The sequence below is a fragment of the Dendropsophus ebraccatus genome, chromosome 12 (genome assembly GCF_027789765.1).
Source record: "Dendropsophus ebraccatus isolate aDenEbr1 chromosome 12, aDenEbr1.pat, whole genome shotgun sequence".
Lineage (NCBI taxonomy): Eukaryota > Metazoa > Chordata > Amphibia > Anura > Hylidae > Dendropsophus > Dendropsophus ebraccatus.
In genome coordinates this window covers 35996759-36006960 of record NC_091465.1, presented here as the reverse complement: position 1 = coordinate 36006960, position 10202 = coordinate 35996759, and the positions used below count along the sequence as shown (strand labels likewise).

The 10202-nt window shown below is 40.4% G+C and overlaps 1 protein-coding gene across 1 annotated transcript; it reads right to left on the bottom strand.

Annotated features, from left to right (window-relative positions):
* Positions 1-506: 506 nt before the first annotated feature.
* Positions 507-8926, bottom strand: LOC138768685 (5-hydroxytryptamine receptor 3A-like; the record flags this gene model as incomplete). The annotated part of the gene is made up of 8 exons (XM_069946637.1): positions 8866-8926; positions 7228-7391; positions 5812-5856; positions 5595-5704; positions 4478-4647; positions 2813-2970; positions 2185-2395; positions 507-649 (listed from the first exon to the last, which is right to left on the bottom strand). Coding segments are annotated over exons 1-8 (1062 nt in total), but the record flags the coding sequence as incomplete, so codon positions are not given.
* Between the last annotated feature and the right edge of the window lie 1276 nt (positions 8927-10202).

Genomic DNA, 10202 nt, shown 5'->3' with positions numbered 1-10202 from the left:
GAAAGTCTATAAAGAAAAGTGCCAATGCTGAAGGCTGCACTTTAGAAGACTTAGCACCTAAAGTGTACCTGTCGTTATAAAAAACTTTTGACATATCATAGAGTTTTGATCGGTCTGGTACAGGTCTCCCTGCTCTATCTCCCAATCGGTACGGGTTGATCGTAGAGACATGTCAAAGGTTTTTTATAACGACAGGTACAATTTAAAGGGATTTTCCGGCCCTCATAAATTTGCAGGAGACTAGTAAGAAGGGACAGGACAAAAAAAATCAACCTTCAGCATGCTCCCGATCCTGAAGGAAGTGTAAGGAGATATCACCATAGACTGTGCACAGAATCCTGCAGCCAAGCAGTTCCAAAAATGTATAGGAATATTGATGTGTCACATACTGTAATGTGTAGATGTTATTAGGACTAACCAGTGCTTGTGGGCTCCGTCATTTGCAATGTATCAGAAGAGTTGACATGAAGTTGAAGAGAACGTTTTTTTTCTTTCATGGGAAATGAGATGATGGGCTTTTCCAGAACCAGCTTCTTTACCCATTTGGGAACCTTGGACTGGATATTTTTCTTACTCACTATATGAACTACGAAAATACTTTCTGCCAAACTGATGACAAGCAGAGCCATGCAGACCACGAAATACACCTCTAAAATGTAAATATACACAACAGTAAGTAAACGGAAAAAAATTATACATATTGGAAAACGTTATAAAATGCAGTACCCCAAGACAAAGTCCTGCTACATGAAACAAACAGTTTTTTTGGGTAAGTGCAGTGTTGCCATTAATGTTGCATTGCATTGTATTTCTATGTGTTAATTAATACTGTATAAGGCTATGTTCACTCAACGTAAGACCATGTTCTCATGGCATAAGACTCCGGCCGGGTCACAGAACGACCAGAGAAGATCATCCCAATTCATCAGGAGTGAAGATCATCCCAATTCATCAGGAGTGAAGATCATCCCAATTCATCAGGAGTGAAGATCATCCCAATTCATCAGGAGTGAAGATCATCCCAATTCATCAGGAGTGAAGATCATCCGACCGATACTGCAGTACTGGCCGAATGATCTTCACTTCTGAGGAATTGGGATGCAGGCGCATCCGTGCGTGCCTGCATCCCAATTTGCCGCTGCACACGATAGAGCTTATGGCTGGAGCCGCACGCTCCATTGTGTGCACTGACAGGTTCTCTGCAGCCTTTATTCAGTGAATAGCGGGCGGAGAAAACTGACATGCCCGTTTTTTATGGCACCGCTAGTGATCCCAGCTGGAGTCTATACTATGGGGGACATTTATTAAGTATGGCATTTCTTACACCGGGCTTATAAATGTCCCCGCAGCTTTGGAGCACTGGCTCTCCATAAATACTGTGCGCAGGAGAACTGTATGGTCTCCTATTCTTCTATTAGCTAGGTGTCCCCACCCAAGACTGCTTAGGATTACTACTAGGAGACTCCTGTTAAGAGCTTAGGGTATCCTGGATTCTTAACTAGTTCTATCTGAGGGAATACAGGCTTTTTAGAGACTTTGAGAGGAAGTTTGCACAATGGCCCTATAACAAGTCTAGGATCTGTGATGTCTTTAGACCAGGCATAGGCCATATTGTGGCTATCATGTCATGTCTACAGGTCTCCGGCATCTCCAGCCGCCTCCAGCGTGCTCAGCCAATTACTGACTGAGATGGGACATCGCTGCGGCCAGCGATTGGCTGAGCAGGCTGTCACTCCATGGACTAAAGTGACAGCGCACTTAGCCAATTACACTGTGCCATCTTGACCTCTTAACCACTCATGTCATCACCCTGAGATGAGCGTGACACTTACTCAGAGGGGACAGTCTTACAGGGGGCTGGAGAGCATCAGATGACTGACAGTTTGCTTTGCCAATTGGAGCTGAGCAAGCTGTCAGTCATCCCCTGACATCTCACAGTGGCGCCAGCCCTCTGTGAAGAAGTTATCAACACAAGATGGCACTGGCCGTGGTCAACAGGGACAGGGGGGGCCGAAGGGGGGTGATAGGGAACTTTGTAATGTATTTTAATTATTGGGGGGGGGGTAATCACCAGAGTTGTCCTTTAACATTATTAACACTCAATTTCTCCCAGTGTCTTTCTGATATTATTATTTATTCATATTTAACTTTTACAGCCATTTTTATACATATTTAAGTGCATACCTATAATTGAAGTTCCTTGGGCCGAGGCAGGTAAAGTTTCTGAAACTATGATGAGAAAGACTGAATAACCAAGAATGAGGGTGATCTTAAATGTAACTCTTTCTCCACTTTCTGGAGGGATGTAAAAGCTAATAGTGTCCAAAATTATGAGAAACGCACTGGGGATAATCAGGTTTACAAAGTAATATATTGGATGTCTACTGAAGATGATCTATGGAAAAAAACAAATGAATTGTCTGATTAAGAAATAAAACATTCAAAATCATTCACTATTAGGCTATGTTCATACAACGTTTTTCCTATCCGCTTAAAATGACATCCTTCATTTCGCTGTTTGGCGGACTTACTGGCCTTTGGGTGTGTCTTAAACTGAAATTAATTTAATTAATTTAATTGCGGCAATAACGGACGTCTTTTCAAATAAAAAAGGCGGACGTCTTTTCTCTTTTTTTTTTTTTTTACGTTGTGTGAACATAGCCTTATATTGTGAAACCATCCTGGCGTAACATAAGGCATTGCTCATATGGTGGGCTACTGAGCATTATGCTATTATGTAAGTATACAGTACATTAATAATGTACAATGTGAACACATGGTAAAAAAGAAAAAAACATTGGTGTCAACTCACATTGAATTCTACCATGCCAAATGTATTATCCAGTTCATCCACTTCTTTGTATTTGGAGTTAATACTGAGAAGTTGCCATTGTCCTGTAATATAAAACTTTTGCAGATCCTTTTTGATATCCTCTGATTTTCTCCACAAGGACACGTTAATATGTTCAACTAAAAAACAAAGGAATAATTACTATAAAATTTCTTAACGTGTAGCTCCAGTGTTTTTTGGCACCAGAATAGGTTTCTAAGCCCCCATTCTGCACATTGCATACAATGGAACTTTATGAGAGGAGGCTCCTGTCTCCAATGAGAGACCCAATGCCATGTAAATCTATGAAGATGGCTCTTTTACTAGAGCTGGGCGCTATGGAGCTTCCTCTCATAGGGTTTCACATTATGTGGTGGGGAGGCAAGGAGAACAGGCTTTCAGAAGTTTATTCCGGCACCAAATTCAACATACATTTACTTCAGAGAAATTACACCATGCACATTGCTACACGATAGTCATTTCTGAAAATAAACATTGGCGGCCCATCTTAACATTTAAGTGCCATATAGTTAGCCAGTTGACCAGTTTTCATGTGTTCATGTCTCCAGTCTACAATACATTATCCATAATTACTAGTGTTGTTGCTCAAATAACTGACAGTCGAATTATTGTTCCGACGTAAGTTGTAGCTCCGTATGAATAAAAATTATTTTTGTTCCTTTTTTTTTGTATATTTTGTACACAAATTAGAACGAAATTTTTTTATAGCTTTATGCTAAACACACAAACAAGGCGGGGAATGTGGTGAATACAGCAAATTGCTAGTATTTCTTTCATCTATTTGTACTGTGTTTTGCATTAAGCTATTACACTTTTTTTGTTCTTATTTTTGTATATTTTGTTTAAACATCCCATGAAGAAATGAAATATACAAAATAATAATAAAAAAAAAAGAATTTTAACTCTGTTCACCCGGAGTTAAAATTCCCTATAATAACCAGGCACTCTCTGATCGAGTCGAGCATTCGAGCATTGAAAAATGTGTGACTCAAGTAAAGAGGACTAAAGTATTTTACTACTTACTCAATTCTAATAATGATCATTTTCTTTGATAAGAGAAATCCTATCTAAAACCCCTTTTTAATGCATTTTTAGGTGGCCTTCTCAAAAAGCTTTCATTATAAGTATATTGTTATCCATTGCTTCTTTTATTTAGGCTATGTTCACACTACGTAAAAGTACAGCCGTTGTTGACGATGGCAACAACGGGCGTACTTTTGGCGTGGTGGAACAATGCCTTACTTTCAATGGGATCCCGGCCGGAGCGTATACACATCATATATCTTGATAAATGAGGCATGGGAGGAAGCCGCTGCCTTATCGGGGTCTGACTTCATGGAGGCTGTGCACCCACCTGAGCTATTGCCGCACAGTGCCATCTACATCTTCATTTTTTGCTGTATGGTTATATCCATGTGTTCCAGGACTACCTAGGACTGCATCCAACTTCTCCAGGTAGCAGAAGTCGAATGCTGAGCGTTCGGGTTCAGGTGAACCTGAATGTTCAACAAGTTTGCTGCTCACTATTCATGCTTTCTGCTTTCTATCCTTCAACAGAAACTTTCCTTGCCTTCTTAATTTTTTTTAGAATATTTGGCAGTCCTGACGGAAAGTAATGTGACTTACCAGTGTGAAGCTGACTTTGAAAGGTCAAAGTGCAATTGTGCTGATCAAAGGGGAAGAAGTAGATGTAGAACATGCACATGGATGAGATTCTCATTGGTTTTTGGTAGCTTACTAGTCCCGTGTTGGTAATGTAGACAAAACTACGAAATGGCGGTGTTTCTGAACTCACACTGTGGGAAGAGACAAATTAGAGACAATTACAGAGAAAATCATACTCATGCGATGGCTATACTGCAATGATATTAACATTTTCCCATGGATTGGGCCAGGTATTATTACCATTTGTTGCATTGCAAAGTCTGTATACAATAAGTTAAAGGGGTTATCTAGCGCTACAAAACCATGGCCACTTTCTTCCAGAGACAGCACCTCTCTTGTCTCCAGTTGAGTGGGGTTTTGTAACTCAGTTCCATAGAAGTGAATGGCGCTTAATTGCAAACCACACCTGAACTGGAGACAAGAGTGGTGCTGTCTCTGGAAGAAAGTGGCCATGTTTTTGTATTGCTAGATAACCCCTTTAAGTTAAGTTAAGCAATGGATGTCATTTTTCTCCTCTTGGACAATTGACTTATACCCCTAACCCTTGATAAGTTGAATACGGGTAGTGTAGCCCCTTAACCTCTACCCGCAAACAATATCGGTATAATGTATCTGGTATATTGGGGTGTAGGCTGGGGTGTATAAAGTATGGTTACAGGTTGAGCCTGCTTTTTTCTTTGGGGAATACTAGCTGCAATTGGTAGCCGACACTGATTGCTAATGACTGATCATGCTAATGCTGGTCATTTAACCCTTTAAATGCCAAGTGGGGGGAAAAAGACACAAATAATGGCATAATTACTGCTGTTCACCATGTACCCCATAACAAAAATAATAAATATCAAATTATAAATTATACTGTATGTACTGAATAATGGCTGTAAGAAATATCCTTTAAAAACAAGCCCCCATGTACTTCTGAAAAATAAACACTTGATAGTGATCCGTACAGCATAATAGAGTGAAAAGTGACACCAATTAATTCAGAAAACAATAGATGAAGCTCACCTTTCAGCCTCACTCTATGGAATTACCTTTGCAAAGGTCACATTTCAAATATATTTTTACTTTTACTCACAATTCAGCGATAAGTACATCTGGGATCCATACAATATTAGAAGGAAGAGAAATGACAGTGATGTTGTCATAATCCAGGGGATCCCATCTGAGAAATTCATCAGTCCAGCGCTAAAGAGAATACACCATTAACTAACATTTCTCTAAATATCCCTTGGATGTATGATGTAAATACATGCTGTATTATAGGTGAAGTAAGTTTGATAGGTAGGACTTACCCTATTATACAAGAAGTACATTGACACCAGCTGATCCTTCTCATTCTGCAAAGGACATAAAAAAAGAGAGAAGAATTAAGAGAGAAGTGAACTAAGAAATTCACACTGATTATAATTGTGCTGTGATATTCTGCATCAGCGTTTCCCTGATGTAGAATATTGTAGCACAATTTTAATCAGTGCGAACAGAATAACAGTAAATGCACAATATATTTGCAGTGTCCGAGAGTGGGAGTCCACTGCTTCTTTAAAGTGACTCTGTACTGGCACTTTGCCGCCCCTGAACCACTGGCACCATGTTGTAGAACTCCTTATGCCCTGCCCAGTTTGGGGGTTGGCCTGTCTCCCAGTGCCAGTTAGAGGAAAAACCACTTTCATCAATGCAGTACAGCGGGGCGGGCAGTCAAACTGGCGTGGCCTAGAGCTTCAGTGCCCTAGGCCTTGCAGTGCCTCTGTACCTTTACTTTCAGAATGCCCCTGGGCTGAATGGAGGTGAGGAGAGAGACATTGCAGGCTTCGGACAAGGTGAGACCTATATCACTGGATCTGTGTCACTCTGTGCCCATAGACAGCATTAGGTGGATGTTCATACCTGTGGGTGTAGGTAACTCTTCTCCAAAGCCCCACTACCTTAAGCCAGCCTTAAGCCCACTACTGCTTCAAAGTCACCACCGCTGAACCCAAATAAAGGTTATTTAAAGTCACCACTCCTAAATATAACCATGCGCTGTCACCTATACTACGCTTCTCAGGTTCCCACTGTGCAACTGCTTCCGGGTTCTGAGATGTCACATGGCAGGCCCCCTCTGCCCACTAGTGGCAGATGCAAGAAACTGCTATAGCCGCTGAATGGCTGTGTGGCCACATCTCAGAACCTGGAAGTGGACATACATCAGGGACAGGAGTAGCATAGTATGAATGGCAGTGCAGAGGGTAAGTGTATATTATTTTTTTCGTTCTCCCCCTTCGCTCATTCCACAAAAAGGAATCTTGGCCAGGCAACCCATTTAATTGTGTAGACACAGGATGATTTATTGTGTGTATTACGAGCTCTGTTTACTAAGGCGATCTCTCTGCAACCCAGGAGATCACAGTAATTGTGCGCGTGTGCCCCCCCCCCCCCCCCCAATTGTTACTTAATTGCTTGAAAAGGTGCTGAGTTGCAGTTACACATCACCACTGCTACACAATGAATGGAGATAAACTCCTTTCACTGTGTAGTCTGCCACTGAACAGCTGATGGCATGGGTGCCAGGTATTGGGTGTTGCCACCTCGCCAATTAGTTACTGATGAGCTATCCTGTGGATAAAATTTTTTGAAAATAGTTCATGAATGAGAACATACCACACCCTGTACTTTAGCCTTATTTAGATGGTAAAGAAAACAAAATCCAATTCCAAAATATTTGTACTTACTGCTGCAAAAATGGAGTATACAGTTATATCTATATATACCATGGTGCCATTTTTCCAATTCTTTACAGGTCTTAGATCCTTTTTATAACCATCTAACAGGAAGCGTAATAGACGTACTTGGCTCAAATTTGAATGCTTGGTACTTTCTTGTACTTTCTGGCCTCCTGTCAGAAATAAACAGGGAAGTAATCTAAATGTATAGAGATGTTATCTATAGTAGTAGTATAAATGGACAAGTCACAATATTCATTTGTTCCTCAATAAACATAACAAGAGTCCCCAAAGCCACAAAATATCAACTCAAAATAAAGAAAAATAGGCAGGGAACTAAAACATGTCAACTTGTAATAGGGGATGTGCGACTGGCTGCCAAAAAGAATTGCATGACTAATCGTGAATTAGGAAGGTTATGTAAGTGAAAGAGTGCTTGTCACCAATATTGTTGCTTGACTCGATCTTGATCTGCTAGATTGGTACTTACTTAGCCCATTTATGGACGGATAATCGGCACCCCTTTGATAGAAATGTCAGTGCAGCCCTTGTAAAGTAATAAACTTATACTCACCTCTCTGCACTCCCTCACGTCCTGCTATCTTCGACCTGTTCTCTGCAGTGTATGAAGTGACAGGCCACTCAGCCAATCACCGGGATAGTGCTGTGGCCAGTGATTGGCTGGGCGAACCTGTCACTTCAGACTCTGAAGTTTGCAGGCCGAAGAAAGCAGGACGTTAGAGAGTGCAGAGAGGTAAGTATACATTTATTTTTTTGTTCAAATACAGTCATTAGCCTCCAGCCGGGCATCGCTATTGCATATAGTGATTAGTGCTTTTACCCAATGATTTTGGGTCAGGACCAAAAAGACATGATCAGCTGATGATCATTTTCATCCCCTGATCAATACCTTACAGCCCTATTACACAGAGTAACGATCTGCCGAATCGTCCTGGTTCGACATAACACAAATGGATTGTTTTTAACCAACACTAACAAAGACCAAGTTTTTAGTACCATAATAGGTACAAAGCAAAACTTTAAAAAATGGTTTTCAAAAGTGTCTATATCCTAATGTCACTTCAGGTCTTGTATGGTTCACACTGTTTATGATAAAGATAAAAATGGAGATTCCTTCATCGGTTGTCTAAAGAAGCAGAACATTATGACCCAGATCATGTCTATACATGTAGCAAATATAAAATACAGTATAGTAAGTATAGGGGAAAAAAAAACATCCCAGTACATGTGAAACAGAGTAAAGTTTAGATCAATTACTTTAAAAGTAATATAGGTTGTTAAAAGCAAGTAGTACAGGATAGGTAGACAGTAGTACAGTACGTATTGTGCATGGTAAGAACATATAGAACATGCATTGGTTGTCCAAGGCAGACAACCCTTTATAAATTCATTAAGTATGCCATAAATATTACGTACATGTCATAAGATGAGGGCTACTCCATAGGGAATGATTCATTTCATCAAAAACTTTTTGTAAAGCTCCGTAGACCCATCATTTTTGGAGTAGGTATTAATAGAAGCACATTGACCTCCACTTACAGTATCTTCCTACATACTTATCTATTTTATAGAATAATTTACTGAATCTGAGGTTGTATGTGGACAAGTCGTCCATAATGCACGCACCTGAGCAAGTTATCAAGAGGAGCAGGCAGAACACGCTATTCTGAATCCAGCCGTCCACCATTATCGTATCGATGAAAGAAAAATGTCTGAAAATCAAGGGCAAAGAGAGATACATGTTAGATCAGTATGTATCTAAGCATAATCTCTCTCCTGACTTGTACTGAATATCTGACCATAATTAAGAGCTTACCAGTATGTTAGTATTCTTCTCTCTAAAATGAAGGCAAATGAAACATGCATTAAACAAGGGAGGCATTTTATACTTTGGTGTCTTCTTCCCATGCTTTCAAGTTCTCACTTTAATGTATTATTTAGATCAGGTATTACCTATTAATTATTAAGTACATATCCATTTGTGACCAATTTCCTGTTATTTCTGTAAATAATCATTTCATTCTCAATAGGTGTTGTCCGGACAACATAAAAATTGTTCTCGGATTGGGGGTAGTATAAAAAATATTAAGAGAGATAAGAGAACTAAACCTGTTGATCCTGGGTTCGTTTTGAAGTTGGCCCAAAATTTGGTTTGTTAACCTTTAAAATCTTTTTTTTTTAAAAATGCATTTAAAAATGTTTTAAGATTTTTAGGACAGTGACATGAGCATGGGATTATCCCTAAATCACTTTTTTAAAATGTTTTAAAGCTCAAAGCCCCTAGTCATGGCCACTGCCCTTCAATATAGTATAGCTGTCAGGACCAGTCACACCAAACACACAGAGACAGTGAGCCCTGAGCTCAGCCCCGCCCACTGTCCCTACCTAATTGCCGCAATCTGCCCTAAAATGGCAGCGGACAACTTGGCGGAGATCCCTGGCCTGGATACGTGAAACAATAGACAAGACAAAACGAACAAACACAATAAGAATGGTCAGCAATCCGGGTCACAACAGTCTGGCAGCAAAGGTACAAAATCAGATCCAAAAGCGTAGTCAGAAAACAGGCAATATGGTCAGGGGCAGGCGGCAAACAAGGGAGGTCAAAAATACTAAGCAGGAGTCAGGAGAAACCAGAAAACAGAAAACAGAACACACAAGCAGGCAGAGAATAAGTCAATAACCGGCCAGGCACAGGCAGAAGCTGAAATCTTAAATAGGACACCAGAAACCAAGTCCAGAAGATGATAGGAGGGACCAGCTGTCAATCACTGAGGCAAGGCAGGTTAACTGTTACATGACCAGAGGAAACTTAGAAGAACAGACACGGGTGGGGCAGGGAAAACAATTAGCAGACCAGAAGGAATAAGACACAGTTCAGACAGGGCAAAAACAAGGCAATCAAAACACAGAATAAATGGAAGATTATGGCCAAAATCGCAGTCTTTGGCGCAGAGGTCGAA